The sequence below is a fragment of the Balaenoptera ricei genome, chromosome 14 (genome assembly GCF_028023285.1).
Source record: "Balaenoptera ricei isolate mBalRic1 chromosome 14, mBalRic1.hap2, whole genome shotgun sequence".
NCBI classification, from domain to species: Eukaryota; Metazoa; Chordata; class Mammalia; order Artiodactyla; family Balaenopteridae; genus Balaenoptera; species Balaenoptera ricei.
In genome coordinates, this window is record NC_082652.1 from 50,391,447 (window position 1) to 50,408,703 (window position 17,257).

Sequence of the window (17,257 nt, forward strand, 5' to 3'; positions counted from 1 at the left end):
CACCTGTTACATCCTTTCTGGGCCTCTTATTGAGAAGCCAACAGGAGAAATTTCTTTAGTAGGGGAATGGGGGCAGCAAGATCAGAGCTTTGCTTTTCATGAACACATAGTTTATTTTAAGGCACCATGACCTTTCTAAATGATCATATTTCCCTTTTTACTTTAGCCACAAGGAAGTGGAAAGCCAGGTTTGCAACCCAGATCTGGCAACTGAATAGGATTATAGGATAGGCATTTCTGTGTGCTAATCTGACACTTTCTATGCACTAAGCTCTACATACACTGTTCCATACAGTAGCTGTAAAAAAAATCCTGGGAGCTGGACATTATTATTATAGTCTTTTTATAGATAAAGAAACTGAGATTCACAGCAGTTAAATAACTTGCCCAAGATCCTGCACAATGAGCATCACAGGTATATTCTCTCTCTTTTCCTTGGGTCTTAATTATCTCCTGCCTGTACTATTATAATAAACACTTACCTGATTCCCAGCCTCTGGTCCATCTACACTGCTATCAGATTTATCATCCTCCATTTTATTGTTCATTTAGTTCATTCATCTTGAGGATATTGTTATCAATCCTACAACAGGAAGCCATTAGAGGATGAGTTACATATCAGGTTAACACAGTGGATTAGATTGTCAAGTCAGATTCACATGATCTTACCCTAGTATTGGGCTTTACTCATAATTTCAAGAATACAGGCAATCAAGAGGCACAGATGAAGCAGAGAAAGGGCTGGAACATTCCATGTGGTTCCCCAGGTCTTTCCTTCCCATATTGGAGGGAGTATCTGAGGGAAATTTTGCAAGGTGATCTAGTGAGCCTTCCCACTGCAGAACCATTAAAGACAGCTAAAGAACTATGTTTGCAAAGACAATACCATGTTCTATCATGAAGAAAACATTAATGAAAACTGCAGAAGCAACTTGACACTACAAATCTTAAGAAAAACAAGTATAAATTTTCATTTTCATTTTCATTTTCATTTTCATTTATCTATCCCTTGCCTAAAAAATAAGCATCATATTATACACATGCCATTCTTTTCAAAGTATATAAAATTATTCTTCAAGAAAATGTATTAATATAAAGAGACTCTTTTTTGTTTCACCAATTAAAAATGGAATCATAATCTCTGATGCAAGTCTGTGGTTTCCAGACTTGAATGTCATTAGACCAGCTTAATTTTTTTTATTATTTTGTGGAAACAACATAAAGTTGAGTACTTTTTGTTTTACCATATAATGACATTTTTAAACTACCATCATCTGTTATTGCAAGTTTCATGAATGACAGTATATTTTTCAACTTTTTATTTTGAAAAAAATTTTAAGCCTACAGAAGTGTTGTAAGAATATCACAATGAATTTCCTTCTACGCTTCACCTAGAGATTGCGAACGTTTTGCCACACCCTTCTGCATCTCCCTATATATGTTTATATATGTAAATTACATACACATTTTTGATGAGCCATTTGAGAGTAAATTGCAGACATTATAACACTTTACCCCTAAATACTTATGTATATATTTTCTAAGAAAAAAGAAGACATTCTCTTGTATAACCATGGTATCATCATCAAATTCAGGAAAGTTAATATTGTTATTTATTATTATCTAATATACAGTTCATATTAAAATTTTGCCTATTGTCCCAACACTGTCCTAAAGAAAGTAGGTTTTAACACACACACAAAGTTAGAAATAATCTGACAGAATAACAGAATAAAAAGCATTCGTTCAGACATGAATATTTTTAGCTCTATGAAAATTAAATCACTACTTAGTCCTTGTTTTCTCATTTTTCCTTGGAACAGTGGAGGCTACATGTGTTACCCACATTTGGTAACCACTGGTATAAACACTTATAGAGAAGATATTATTAAATGAATGTTTTTTAAAAAATTTAATTCAATCAAATGCATGAAAGAGTAAATGTCGTATTTTGAAAGAGTACTACTGTAAGATAAATGTACAAGTAAGGTTTTTTTCAATGTTGGTTAATTATAGATTACTATAAGCTAACTTTTTCTGGTAGTTTTTGGATGCTTCTCTTAATATTTCTTACCTATAATATTAGAAGTTTGCTTCAACCTTCTTCTCAAAGTGCTCTTATGATCAAAAGGCCAAAATTTATAGAACAGTATCTAGAAGAGAACTGGAAATAAATCAGAAACATTATCTACTCTTCTGCCAAGCCCTTCTGAGGATGTAGCTGGAACACCATGTGCAGACAAGGTCAAAGAAAAAACAGCTAATGGGTTTGTTATTGAAGAATATTTTCGAATTGGGCAAGACTTTCAAAATTAGAACGCTACAGACCAGGAAGACCAAAGACTAAAATAAGATACCATTAAAGTCTATAAAATTATGATGTTCCTTGTCCTTGGGATTCAGAAAAGAGGCAACTGTAAAGAAAATCAAAGGAAGGATTGCTCTGGAATAAGCTTTAAGTGGCAATAAAAGCCAAAAATATAAATATTTTCAAAAACAGTGATGTGTTTAAAAGTTTTAAATTCATAATTCAATATAGAGAAGGCCTATATGAAAGCAAATTTAAAATGTCTCATTTATATCCATAACCTGTCCTCCCACAAAATATCTTTTGATTGGATGAGTCATTGACCTAACTCAGTGTGACATTTTTATATTGTCAGTTTTTCATTTCAGAGTCCCTGCTATAGCTCCACTTAATATTGTGTCTGTGCCATTGAGATTAGGCATACTTATTCATACATTAACACATACATGGTTAAAGCATCCACACACTTTTTAAAATATAATTTCCAATATTTCAAAATCAGACAGAAGCCTTTGGGGCAAGGAAAAAATGTATATATTACTTTTTCACTAATGGTCATGAAATAATAGATTTGAAATAGATTTGGAAAATATACTTATACTTCAGAAATGTGAATCATTAATATTCGTGTCCTTCATTGTTTTCATTCTTGCTGACAGCTGATAGAAGTTCTGCAAAACAAACCAAAATTAAGCAAACACAAACCTTGTAGATTATTAGAACAACTGTATAGGAACTCCTTTTTTTCTGACCTCACTCTATGCAGCCAAACCCAAGCCAGAAGATTTATATCGAATATAAAAACTATACCACGAATATTTCTACTCTGAAAGGCACCACATTGCATACTAAGAATTGAAGAGATGAAAAGTGTACTTTTCTAAATCTGATTTCCAGACACTAAGGTGATCAGTGTTTTCTGTGAGATTTACAAAAGGGTCCTTGGGTTCGGAGGATCTGAGGGATTGGCCTTTTTCAGTGACAGTTTGGTTTTTGTTTGTTATCTCAAGGGGACCCAATGGCACAGCACAGGGCCCATGACATAATAAGCATTCAGAAAAGATTTCATTAAATAGTTAATTCAGGGTAGATGGGGGTAAATATCCAATAAGAGTTTAATTTTGTTTTAGTATGACTTTTAACAAATAAACATACACCCAAGCTATAATTGTTCATTCATTTGACATTTCCCTGCCTGGTAACCTATGTCAAAGACCCAGAGATGCCCTTTTTCTAGCAGTCCACAAGACTGGCAAATGTGATTAGCTCAGTGAATTGAATGCTCTTTCTGATGACAACTGCTTCTTTCTTAGACAGCGCAAGGATGAGCTGGAACAGAGAATGTCTGCTCTCCAGGAGAGCCGGAGAGAGCTAATGGTCCAGTTAGAAGGTCTCATGAAGCTACTAAAGGTAAGATGTTTCAAATAAATGTTTCCTAGACCTACGACTATGGCATTTGTAAAAATTTTTTTTAATTAAAAAAATAAAAGAAATTTGCACATAATGTGCAATGGTTTTTTCAATTACTATATGTGAGTTCCTCCAAAATGTGGTTTCAAACTCAGTTTTAGTATCTTTTCTTAGACACATCAAATGATAGCAGTCAATTATAGGGCTCATTCTTATCCATTTCCTGGAACCAGACTACTGAGGACCTTCATGGCACAACTTATTTCCAGGTGGCTCATTTACAGTTCCTTTTGTCCTTGGAAGTAATAAAACTGGATTTATTTAGAAATATTTTACATTTCATAGCCTTCAGAAATTCTGACTCATCTGAACAGAAGCTAGAATCTAATTCAGAAAATGAAGATACAGCCATTAAATAATTTTGGTGATTATAGTTTTATTAAGAGGAGTAACTTTGTTAATTTTAGTAAATGTCGTCAAATCTGTGTGGCTTTAGCGGCAAGTCACATAACTTCTCTGGGTTTCAAATGCAGATTGTAAATGGGAATATCTCCTTAACTTTTCTGCAGGTAGAACATTTAATAAGATGATCTATAGAAGTCCTCTGCAGAGTGTAATAATAATAATTCTCATTGGGAAGTGGCATTCTTTCTTTCATAAATCTTATTCCCTTCTTCAGTATGCACTAAATTGCATTTCAACTCAAAAGTAGACTAATTATGGCCTCATGTCCATGATTGCCCCAGCAGAGGTTTCAGTGCTCTGTTGTCATCCTGCCTGATGTAAATAAGCATGAACCAGTATAGACTGGAACTGTGACATGCCAAAGTCAGGAACTAAAACTTCTGATAAAAGGACATAGGCAAAGTCTCTGGGACAACTCACTTGTGAGACAAGATGTCCTGCCTTTCAGTCCCTGGATCTCCCACATCCCTGACACCCCATCATTTATTGTTTCTGTATTGTTTTCTTTCTTTCTTTCTTTCTTTCCCTTCCTCTCCTTCCCTTTCCTTTTCTTACTTTTCTTTCTCTCTCCCTTCCTTCCTTTCTTCATTTATTTTTTAATTAAAAAAAATTAAATAGTTAACAAATATTTGTTGGAACCTACTGTGTCCCAGGCACTGATGTAAGTGTAACACTTTTTTCTTTTGTTTTCTTTATTCTTTTATAGTCCTTAGTCGACTTTTCCTGCCGTCAGTGTCAGGAATGCTTTATCTTTACTAAACAAAATTTACTGTTCATTGTATTAGACATATAAAGTGCAGAATTCAGTTTTTGTTGTACTATCTATGTTAAGACAGGACTAGATAATTAATAACCTCTTGCTGTTTCTGCCCTATTATATCATTTGATGATCTAGAAAAGCTCTTTCTGGTTTTTGCTTTTCCAAATCTACCAAATGAAGTGGGCCCATCCCATCTTTCCCTTCACTGAATGACAGGAAACCGAAAACAGCCCCCTGGTTCTACTTCTCTAGCTTCTGTCACTGTAGCAATGGGATAGGAGTCTATTTACCACCAGCTATCTTGGCATCAATGTAGCCTAATTAAGCATAGTCTATGGTATCAGGATGTACCAATAGCAGGATAGAGAGAGAAATCATGTTGAAGGACGGTTGGATGCATGGAGGAAAGAGATGGGTCTGTAGTCTCAAATATCTAAATAGACTTGGAACTAAAGTCACCAGGAGAAGAGGCTTGACCTGCCATCAAAACCACATTGAGGTTTCCCCCACCTTCATTCCTTCACACTGTGTACCTGCTCTTATTGGAACCCTGGGTAATCTAACTATTATTGATTCGATCTTTCTGTAGGAAGAAGAATTGAAGCAGGGAGTAAGTTATGTCCCCTACTGCAGGTCTTAACTAACAGTGGAGGGGCCTGCCGTCCTGCCGTTTTTCTCATTGCTTTCGCCTCTAATGTATGTTCATGCTTCAGTTTGGAAAGAGAAAAAAAAAATTATACTAATTTGCTTCCTTTTCAATGTAGTGCTTGATTGGAGACGTATAAAATTTAGCATTTTTTATAACTATTACTACCGTCAACATCAAAAGAAGAGCTATTATGTCCTTTAGAACAGGGAACACGTTTTAATTTGTTGGAAACTTTTTAGATCTCCAGGGGTCTAAGTTTCAAACCAGTCTCATGCTCTTCTGGGTTGTTGATCAGACCCTTCTCTTCATAGAAAGACACTCACCACGATCACTAACATTACACTAGGTAGAATCCACAGCACTCAGAAGCTAACCTCGACATCCTCTCATGCTGTGACTATTCAGTTCAGTTTCCATTTTACTGAAAAGATGTGGAACTTCTTTTTGTAAAAACCAGCCAATTACATCTCCTTTCATTGCATAATGTTTAAGCCCTGCTCCCCACTGCTCACCATTATGTGCTCAGTCTAATAAGAGAAAGACTGTACTCCGTAATTGTTCACTTCCCAAACCAGAATCCCTACCATTGGTTGACAGTCATCTCCAAAGAATAGGTAACTTTCAGCCTTTCTCTTACCACCAAGCACCTTTCTGCTGTGGGAGTTCACAAGGTGTTACATACATCTTCCCTGGAAATAGGAGCCTTGTGACTCTCTAACTGTAGCCTGAACTGAAGCCCCCTGTCTGGCCATGTAGCCAGATGCAGAAGCCAGCAGAGGGAGCAGCGTACTCAAAATACAATAATAATAAAACAAAAGCAAAATAAAAGCAGCTTTCATTTCAAGTGCATGTACCAAGCTGTGTATAACAATATATCCCACTTACTGGTCTTATCAAAAAGTTTTATGTTATTTCCATGGATCCATTAGAACCACAGCCTATCTGATTTCAACGTACCTTTTCATTCTTCTGTATTCTCTTTCCTATTATTCACTGTGCGTGTTTGTGTATAACAAAGAATGTTTGCAAAATGCTGGACACATTTTTACCCTTCATTCCCAAGGTCTGTAAAAAAAGAAAGTGTAAAGCAAATCTGTAATGTCAGACAATAAAGACAATGTATTACATTATTTGTATTTTGTGAAAAAAATTACTTCACTAAACTAAAGTCAAATTTTAATGAGAGACAGTCCCCCTGGGTAAAAGACACACATTTGCTGCCTGTATTATTGCCCATAAATGCATACATGGGGTATTGCTATTGTACGTACAACACACTTAGATCATGGTAAAGAAAAATGCCATCTCACGGTGCTTCTCTGCAAACAGCCTCTTTTCTTTCCTGTCTCTTACTCAGCGTGTGCATAGAAAAAGGAAATAAGGCTCACATATAACCTTCCTTCTCCTAGTGGAGAGTAGGCAACCATCCTGCAGCCAGTCAACCCCCCTGCTTTAGCCACTTCCCTCGGGGACCCTCTCTCTACCATTTCCAAGGCAGCACATTCTTGAAAGGCTCAGTGGACCAGGAAGTTCATAAACAGATGAATGCATAGAGCCAAACCATGGCAGCGCCCATAAGAGCATTACTGCCTTCTTTCCCTCCAGCTCCTCCCCACTGGGCCCTCAACAGCTGCGGCATCTTTGAAAGTCAGCCAGCAGTGGGTACCGCTGCCTGGGTACTTAAGAACCATTATTGGCAACACCCAGATGTCAGCAATGCATTGTCTGGGTGGGGAGAGTGTTTGCGGGTCTTACTCATTTCTTTGCTTACATAGTCAAGCCTCTTTTCAAAAAGGACCCAAGGCAGCTTACAACTAGAGATATAAACAGTGACTTCATAAAATGGAAATAGAAAAATCGAAAACTAAAGAAGATGCAAATACGCTAATCATAAGGGACAAGGGTGTCACTCTGAGCTTTCTAGCAGTGAGGCAAAAAAAAGGAAAACATAATTGGTGGTTTTATCAGGACAGAAATGCCAGTTCTCAAGGGACCAAAATTTCTGTTGGCATAAAATATAAAATGAAGTTTTCACTCAGAGCTTTATAGAAGGAGTAGTGAATAATAAAACAGACACACGCAGTAGATTTCATGTGGCTGATTCTTATACTGACCTTCAGTGAAAATTAAAGACAGAACCCCATATGTCCCAATCTTGCAGAGGCAGTTCTACAAGGAAATAAACAAATGCCATCCAAATTTATAGACTTCTCATGGTATAACATGATCTAAGGAGAGAATTTAGAAGTTTTAGTCTGGTATCTGCTTCTAAATTCTGTTTTTATTTATGAGCCTTTCCCCTTTGGCGACATTCTCTTTGTAAAATCAGATTTAAGACACCACACACAACAAATTTTGCTTGATTTAATAACCTCTACTTGCTTTATCATAAGTCTGTGTGGTTCTATGTATTTTATTATACTGGTATATATAGTTCCTACTTATGCTGTTTCTTGTTAGAGGTAATGCATGAATTTATTCCCCTTGAGGAGAGAACATGAATTTTTTTTTAAATGGTGCCTGTAATATAATATGATGATTATGGTATCATAAGCAATAAATTTTTTTTACAAACTTGAATCGAAATTATCCTACCCTCTTTCTTCTTTGTGTATTTGTAAGATTTATTGAAGGAACCATAAAAAGAACACTCATAAAAAGTTTAATAACAAAGGCGGCTGGGATATAATAACAGTGACAGCATGTTCCAGAGTTTCTGGTATCCTTCCAGTGCCAAATACTATGACCTGGTCTAAAACCAAGTATCCTTTCTGACTTTGAGTTCAGAAAGTAGGGTCTCAATAATAATTTTCTAAGAAACATTACTGGAGCTAGACCTGAGTTATGGTGGTCCCAGCTCCTCACTTACAACTATAGGATCTTGAATAAGTCAATTAACTTCCTAGCAATTTATTTCAAACATACCGATAATACATGGCTCACAGGGTTGTTGTATAGATTTTAAAAGATAACAAATGTGGAACCACTTTGTGAAATACTATATGCAAGTCAGATATAAGCATAAATGTATGTATATATGTATACATATACACAGGAGAATGTATAAACTTTTCTAATTTGACCCACATTTTACACGCATGCGCACATACACACACTCGCTTCTCTTCCTTACATTAACTTTTTAGTTAATTGTCTCAATCAAGGGAAGAAAGTCACACATCATTTCAAATTCCATCTCCTGCTCCCATTCTCTTCTCTATTTACTACTGGATGGCCCAATTAACTCGGGAAATCATAGTCATTCAGGTTCCTACTTCTTCCACATATATTATGGAACATGAACAGGCCAGAAATGACAGATTTTAACAGTTTAGGTTCACCTTCCATTATTTCCCCTGCTCATCCTCTCTTATGGGTATTCTATGGAGTAGTGAAGCGATCAAAAATGAGGGGAGGTGTATCATTCACATCATAAATAATCAACTGCAATATTAGGACTAACATCTGTGTTCAAAAACATACCTTCCCAGCCTCTCTCTCTTTCTCTTTCTCTCTCTCTCTCTCTCATACTTCTTTTAAATTAGAAGTTGTTTAATTAATTCTAGAAAAGTAAAAATTGCTTCTGTGCTTAAAAGCCTTAGAAAATGATGCTTTAGTTCACGATAAAGACTAAGCCCCTTTTATGACACTGGAGGCCCCCAAACCTGGCTCCACCCCTTCTCAGCCTCACCCCGCTCCACTCCCCACAGAGAACCTGCTGCATCAACCCCACTGGCCTTCCCAGCGTGTCTTCAGTACCCCTCACACTCCCCATGCCTTGCCCTTGATACTCCAAGCCCTGGAATGTTCTTCTCTCCCCACTCCCCAAGTACTTGCTCTTTTCTGCCTGGAAATCTCTGCTATAAGACCCAAGGCAAATGGTGCCTCCTGTCTGACCAATCAGAATTAGTCACCTCATCTGTATCCCCACAAGAAGCCCTATGATGATAGTCAGTCAGTGTGTACTGGAAGAAAGGATGAAAAGAGGGTTGAATGTAGCTAAACAGGCTGCTACGTAAAACCAGGCCTGACTACATTGCATTCTCCCCCAAACCTGAGAGGCTGACTTTCGGGGAGCGGGGTACCTGGGTGGGGGAGGGTCCATAGTACCACCTCCTCCTGTCTCATGGTCATCTGCTCTGCCATTTCTCCAGACAGTGCTGGTCCCACAGTTAGACATTTGGCACTTTCCTTGAAGCACCCCTCCTTTCTGGTGCTGAGTGGAAACCCAAATACTTCCTGGAAAAAAAATCAGAAAATTTATGGATCTTGTCAGACTTTTTAAAAATTGATACAACGGCAGGTTGAGTGGACTCAGAGAATGGAGGGTAGAAATGAATTTTTCATTTATTCTCTAAGAAGAGAACAATTTTAAATTTGTCAAGTATGATGTATGTTTTCCTTCTTCCATAAATCACCTCTCTTCTCAGGAATTTGAGATCTATATATTGATCTGCATGGACCATTGTCCCTTAAGTCTTTGCTCCATTAATCACCGGATAATTTCCAGGAAAGGATGTTCACAGAGATTATTCATTCTAACTCTTCTAAAGTTGTTAGCCGACAACCATGCTTCATGACCAGACCAGAGGCCACCATTCTATAGGGGCCACACCTGTGAAAATGAAACTCTGTGACATCTTCACTAATCTACCCCAAAGCCAAGAGGCAATTGCTGTTCCCTAGTGGTCCTGCAAGAACAGCAGAAAGGAATAACAGAGATGGTGTTCCCAGCAATAAGTCTACTATGCATCAAACTGGCCAGTGTCCTGACAAAGGGAGATGGGGCCCTGATCACCCAGGGAGCCAGGGTTCTACCCCCAAGTCTGGGTAAAGACTGGTCATGACTGGGGAGTTACAAGTTGTAGGAAAGATGCAGCTGAATCTTTACTTCAGCACAGAATCTTCCACCTAAATTCTTCATATAATCAGACTGCTTGAAATTGCACCAATTGGAGATTCATTTAGGAGATGGTGGCTATTAGCCATTCACACATTGGTGTAATTTAGACTCCGTCAATTGTTTTTCCCTTAACATGTAACCACAGTCCATTATTTTTCTCTTAACACAAGACCACTGATGGGAGTTTTGAAGACAGGAAACAGGCAGAAAGGAGTAGGAAAAGTTGCCTTTGGAGACAAGGTGTTAAGCAAGAAGATGTGGGGCCGGTGTGGTACCCAAAGGGGATGAGGGAACCCCACAAGCACCCTATGCTGCAGAGCCTGGTGGCACAGGTATGAGCAGGGCTGGCGTATACTACAGCCCCAGCACAGCCATCAAATATTGAAAAGCAGGCCCACAGCCCCATATCTGAAATCACTGGGTCCAGAGATGCTCCAGAACTCAGAATCTCTGAGGTTTTAGAAATGCAATACAGTGCAGACACCACATAAGTAGCCTCACATTAGTTATGAAACAAACAACATGTGTTGCCCATTGGATTTCACATTTGCAGATAGGAGACTGTGGACCTGTATTTCTGTACTGGCTGATAAGCAGCCTGAAGGCTCTTCTTCCACCCTGGGCACAGAAAGCCCCAGGCCACTGCTCCATCACCACTCTTTAGTGGGTCTGTGTCCTACGCCTTCTGAGTCTTCAGGTTGTTAATGAAAGTATGTTATGAAACATAGATGGAAATATGTGATGGTTGGTCACAGTGCCCACAATCCTGAGGAGCAGCTGTGGTGCCCTGGGAAAGCCCTGGCCTTGTAGCCTAAAGTCTGGGGATCCATTTTATCTCTGTCCTTCACTAGCTCAGAGACCTTGGGTAATTATCACCTCTGATCCTATCTTGCTAACCCGAAAAAATGAGAGTAATAATACCTCGTATGGTTGTTGAGAGGATTAAGTGAAGTAGATGGGATTAAAATGCTTTCTAGACTGCCAATTGCTATTCAGATATAAGCTACTATCATTCCTAGCACTGATTAGTGGGAGAGTAAAACAAAACTAGGTATGTAAATGTGCTTTAGAGACTGTAAATTACATACAAAAATGGAGTTTTATCATTATTGTGAATCTCCTATCGCAGAAGAGGATCTGGCTTCCAGGGTTGAGAAGGTAAGCCACCCTGTGTAGCCAAGAGGAGCCTTCTTCCTTCAACCCCTCTGTCCAACTTCCCATCATTGCCAGTCCCTCCTCCCGGCTGCACCTCGTTCCTTGGTAAAAAGAACAGATAAGAAAGGGCAAAGATCTCTGCTGAGGACCCTGTCTTGAAAAGGATGTGCAGGACGGGTTGCCAGGGAGAGGTACTTGATCTCAGGGTACCTGACCAACCCTTGTCTCCTTTGAAGGATCCATCACCAGCCATAGCCCATCCAGGTCCCCCCACCCCAGGGCAGGCAGACCACCTCGGCTCAGGCCCCAGCTCGGACACTCTAGCTCCATCTCCTGGGCAATTCTTTTCACCTCTCTGAGCATTGTGGTCCATAACTGCACATTTAGCATAATGGGACCTACTTCAATGGATCATGGAGAGAAACCCATGAGGATGTACATGAGAACCTTGTGTACATGGCAAAGCAGGACTCAAACACGAAGTCACTTATTGGTGTGGGAAGCAAGGAAATGCCCAGGTACCTCAGAAGCAGAGGTTTCGTGGTAATGACATTGAGCTGCCCAAGTTCGCTGGGGGAAACCAGACCCATCCTGGAGCAGGCTGGGGCAAGGGGCATCACAAGCAGGCAAACTTCTCTTCCTTGGGCCCGACAGGCCACTCCAAGGTACTGTTGCGAGTGAGAGTGGAACCCTCAGCGCCTCGAGCCTCACATGAGTTATTTTCTGTTTTGCTTCATTTTTAATTCGGGATTTTTCTCAATTTATAGATTTGACTTTTACGTGTGATGCTGAGCCCTGGAAAGCTAACAGCATGGCATTTTACAGGATTGATGTTGTGTGTTTTAACTGCAAGCAGCTGAACCCACAGCAAAGACCTAAATCGAATATTCCAGAGCATGGCTCTGGTGGTGCATGTCTGGGGTTTGAATGGGGTGATGATGAATCTCTGGGCCTTGCTGTGGAAGAGTTCTCACTCTCCCTGGCCAGACCCAATGGACTGGAGTGGAATTTATGTGAACACCTAATCTGTTGTATATGCACTTCTTACATTTTCTTATTCGTGCTGACCTTACTTCCTTTGTAAACTAATGATTAAAACAGAAAATGTTTCCAAGAGACCTCACTGTAGAACCAAGACTGTGAAATTCAAGGTGTGACAGCCTCAGAATGATTTCATGCCAATGGCTGGAATGAGGAGATAAATGGCTTTGAGGTTGTTTTCTCCTTTTTTCTTTACTCATTTTAAAATCCCACTGTTCTTGCTGCTAGAATACTCCTTTTTCATAGGCGAAGAGGACAATTCCTACAGGAAACATTACCCAAAGATTGGAAACCAAGATTTCTTTTTTCTCTTCCCCATTTGAATCCCTGAATCACAGAGCATTTCGACAAAGACAACTTTTACTGTAAAACAGGGATTAAACAATTTACACTTCATTTGATTCTTTATTTGAGACTTAACATACGCAATATGGCATGACATGATTGGAACTATAAATTATCCTCTACAGATGATGCCAGGACAAGACGGGTTGAAAATTTAGGAAGAATGTAAACCTCATCCATCCCAAACAGTCTCCGAGTTTATATTTAAAACTTTCTCCTAATGTCTTTTTATCCTATATAGAGCTTCCTTCAAGGAGAACATAAACACACCTTGTAATTATCACTGCTTAACAGTAGCTTCATTACATGGGCAAACATCTCCTATATTACAGAACAATGAATGCAGTACTAATATTCTTAGCTTTCAGTTTGTAACCAAAACTTCAGATCATGTACAGTAAGGTCCTAAATTATCTGCACCTGCAACTCAGGTTGAGAATTACCATCTTAATTACCTAGGATTTCCACCTACTTTGAAATTTCATTGTCACTGTCTTTAACATTTGACTGAGGCACTGGGAAGGGCATTTGGCATCTTCTTGCGAAAACAATTAATGACTTGCATTGTCTCTCCAGACCCAGGGGGCAGGCTCTCCCCGCTCCTCCCCCAGCCACACCATCAGCAGGCCCATCCCCATGCCCGTCCGGTCAGCATCTGCCTGCTCCACCCCGACCCACACGCCTCAGGACTCTCTCACAGGGGTAGGGGGAGATGTACAGGAGGCGTTTGCGCAAAGTAAGTGGCTTAATTTTTGTGTGTGTGTTCTGCTTTTCTGTTGCAAATAAGTCGCCAAGGATTGCAGGATCTAGAGTTATCAGAGCCTCACCGTGTATGTTCTAGGGTATTCCACGGCTTGTGTCAGAGCCGGGCCTGCAAGACATTTTAGAAACTCCCTACACTAATCTGTTCTTCCCTTCACCGTCTTATCTTCTTTTGGCTTCTCTTGCCCTGCCCTGTTTTTTTATGAGCCTTTGCTCATTAAGGGAAGGGAAATCCTTTCAGCAATATTCCAGGAAATTTTATAAATGTAATCCATTTAAAAATTCTGAAAGATATTTCCTGCTTTCGTCTCTTTACATTAAAGCAAACTCAAGATTGAGAGTAAACAATCCCAGCTCTTTAGCACTGAGGAGATAAAGAAGGATGCTTAGTCATTTTCCAGATGCCTTACAGAGTTGAATCATTGCCTCTGCGTTATGGGGCTTCGAGGCTAGCCCTCCATAGTCAATAGAAGAGGACAAAGAGGGATGTGAGATGACAAACAGCAACAAACAGCATTCTCCCACCGCTGCCTCTTCTGCTTATGTACTGCAGAGTGTCGGGGTGGGAGTGGGGTCCCAAAGCAAGTGATCTTATTCGTTTGGAAATATTTTAACACTTTATAAAACTTTTTCTTGTCACCACTTTTTTTTTTTTTTAAATTTTATTTATTTATTTATTTATTTATTTATGGCTGTGTTGGATCTTCGTTTCTGTGCGAGGGCTTTCTCTAGTTGCGGCAAGCGGGGGCCACTGTTCATCGCGGTGCGCGGGCCTCTTATTATCGCGGCCTCTCTTGTTGCGGAGCACAGACTCCGGATGCGCAGGCTCAGTAATTGTGGCTCACGGGCCTAGTCGCTCCGTGGCATGTGGGATCTTCCCAGACCAGGGCTCGAACCCGTGTCCCCTGCATTGGCAGGCAGATTCTCAACCACTGTGCCACCAGGGAAGCCCGTCACCACTTTTTAAATTTGTAGAAAATTAGAAAAAAAGAAATCCTCCTGCCGACCCTCAGCCTGCCAATCTCATTCCTAGAAGTAAACACTATTAACAGTTTGGCCCTTCTCAACGTTTCACTTATATATAAATATCTATGTTTAAGTGTGCTTTTATGGACATATACTCTTCTTTTTTCACACAAATTCGATCATGCATTGCATTTTGGTCTGCAATTTGCTTCTCCCTTGAATTAGCGGTATATCGTGGACATCCTCCCAGGTCCTCACATGTAGATCTAAGGAAAAGAGCGACATATTCGACTACTAGTTTTAAGACAAAAAGAAACATAAACAGTTAAAAGACAAAAGAATAGACTTGAGGAAACATTTCCAGCATATGTAGCAATCAAGTTTCATAATTTCAGTTATACATTAAAGCACACACAGCTCAGTCAGAAAAAGACACTCCCAAAACAAAAATAGGTGAAGGATAGGAACCGACAGAAGAACAAATAGCCAATAAAGATGTGAAAAGATGTTCAATCTCACAAATAGTTGTAGAAATACAAATTTTAATCAAAATCACCTTTTGCCTAGCAGATTCCAAAAAAAAAGTTTAACATCAGTAATATCCAGGGAGACTGAGGAAAAAGATGCTCTCATCCACTATTTATAGGGGATAAAAGCTTACATTTTGAAGGGAGAGCATGATGTACTTTCTGTTCTGAGGGAAAAAGGAAGATCCATTACAGGGCATTTTCTCCTGAAAAAGAAAATGATTAAAGTTGTACCAATATAATTTAAGTTATGCAAAATAATTTCCTTTTTTTAATTTTTAGAGGGAAAACTGTCCTTTCCCTAAATCTTAAAGAAATTTACAGTATATTAAATCAATTTGAGTTTCCTGTAATAATTATTGTTTTATCTAACTACTATGATTTCTTAAATTTACATGTGTTTATTATTTTACTTATTTAGTTTTACTTACTAAGAAATCACAATGAAATGTGACCTATCTAAGCAGCCCCAGCTCATCCTGCATAAATTCATCTGTAAGTCAGGTATTTGGAATCTTGAGTCTTTTTTCCAAAGATATTATGAATTTGGCCCTCTGTTCCACATCCACCTTGCCCCACCCCCAGTCCAGCCCACAGATACCCTTTTAACCCTTAGTGGGATGGAAACCTCATAATAATCTTCCTCTACCATAGAGAAACATGGTCTAAGTTCCAGTTCAGGGTACCAGGCATACATCTTCTGCCCATGTCTTGGCAGCAGGAGCAAGAATCCTCACCCCTTTTCCAAACTCTGGGGACATACGGTGCACAGGGTTCCCATTCCCAAGAGGTACCTGAAATGATCGGGGGAGCTCGGGGAGCCCTGATGGGAGACAGAGGCTATGGTGATGGAGATCAGAATCTGATGTGCTCAGCCACCAAGTAAGGGCTGAAACAGTAGCAGCTGCTGGGGAGGCGCAGCTCTCGTGGCAAAACCAGACTTTTCATCTGTGAGGTGATTCTGAAGAAGGATGACCACGCATGCTGGCTTACCTGGGATCATCCCAGTTTGTGCCAGGTCACCCAGTCTTGTTATTAATACCGCCCCTTTCACTTGTAAAATTGTCCCAATTTGGACAGTAAAGTATATGAATCCCCATCAGTTGCCATGTCTTCTTATATCAAAGGCCACTGGCCTGAGCACAATGTATTTTTTTCAGGAAATGAACCAAAGCACTTCTGAAAAGGAGAAGTCTTGGACGTTTTCTTGCTTTAGGATATCAATGGAAATGATAAACGGCATAAAAACTTGGGGAAAAGGAAAGCTTTGATTTTTTTTTTTTTTCATTATCATTCTTTCTTAAGGTTCAAGAAGAAATTTAAGGAATGACTTACTAGTAGCAGCGGATTCGATCACTAACACCATGTCCTCTCTCGTGAAAGAGTTGAATTCCGGTGAGTCCCTGGTCCCCTCTCATTTGTCTGCTCATTGCAGAAGGACCCATAACTTCTGTTAGAGAGCTGCTCATTGTCAAGTATAAAAAGATTTTTTAAAGGTCTATGTGATATTTTGTTGAGATATTAGATTTTTTTAGTACCGTTTATACTTGGCTAATGAGAAGATCATGAATACATGCTCAATGCACAAAGTTTGAAAAATGCAGAAAAGAATAAATATTAAAATTGACTTGTAAATCCAGAATCCCAAGTTAGCCACTGTTAAATATATCATGACCCAAACTGGCATGATGCTAAAGTTATTTTATAGGGTCAAATGTCTTATTTACTAATCTAGACTTGTTCATTTGGAATGCATGGCTATTTGAAAGAAGCGAAACTGAAATTTACCTTTGCAATATCACTAAAGAAAGATCTGTGAAGAAAATAAATAGCATAAAATTGCAGCACTCTTCATCCTAATACTACTACACAGAGTTTTAAAAACTTTAACAGCGTGAATATGCAAATAAATATCTTACCAGTTACTAATACATCTCGTCTATTCCTTAAAGCCCTCCTAGCAAGA

General features: G+C 39.1%; 1 protein-coding gene across 25 annotated transcripts in view; it reads left to right on the forward strand.

The window, feature by feature from the left end:
* DTNA (dystrobrevin alpha) overlaps nt 1–17,257 on the forward strand; it is a 397,669-nt gene that overhangs the window by 368,549 nt on the left and 11,863 nt on the right. For 16 of the 25 annotated variants that reach the window (XM_059895344.1, XM_059895341.1, XM_059895343.1 and 13 more), the window contains 4 exons: nt 3,622–3,718; nt 5,533–5,553; nt 13,613–13,772; nt 16,597–16,686. In XM_059895344.1, coding sequence (XP_059751327.1) covers nt 3,622–3,718; nt 5,533–5,553; nt 13,613–13,772; nt 16,597–16,686 — 368 coding nt within the window. Of the gene's footprint in view, nt 1–3,621; nt 3,719–5,532; nt 7,934–13,612; nt 13,773–16,596; nt 16,687–17,257 lie in introns of those variants that run through there. The other 9 variants (XM_059895347.1, XM_059895360.1, XM_059895355.1 and 6 more) reach the window with 2 other exon arrangements.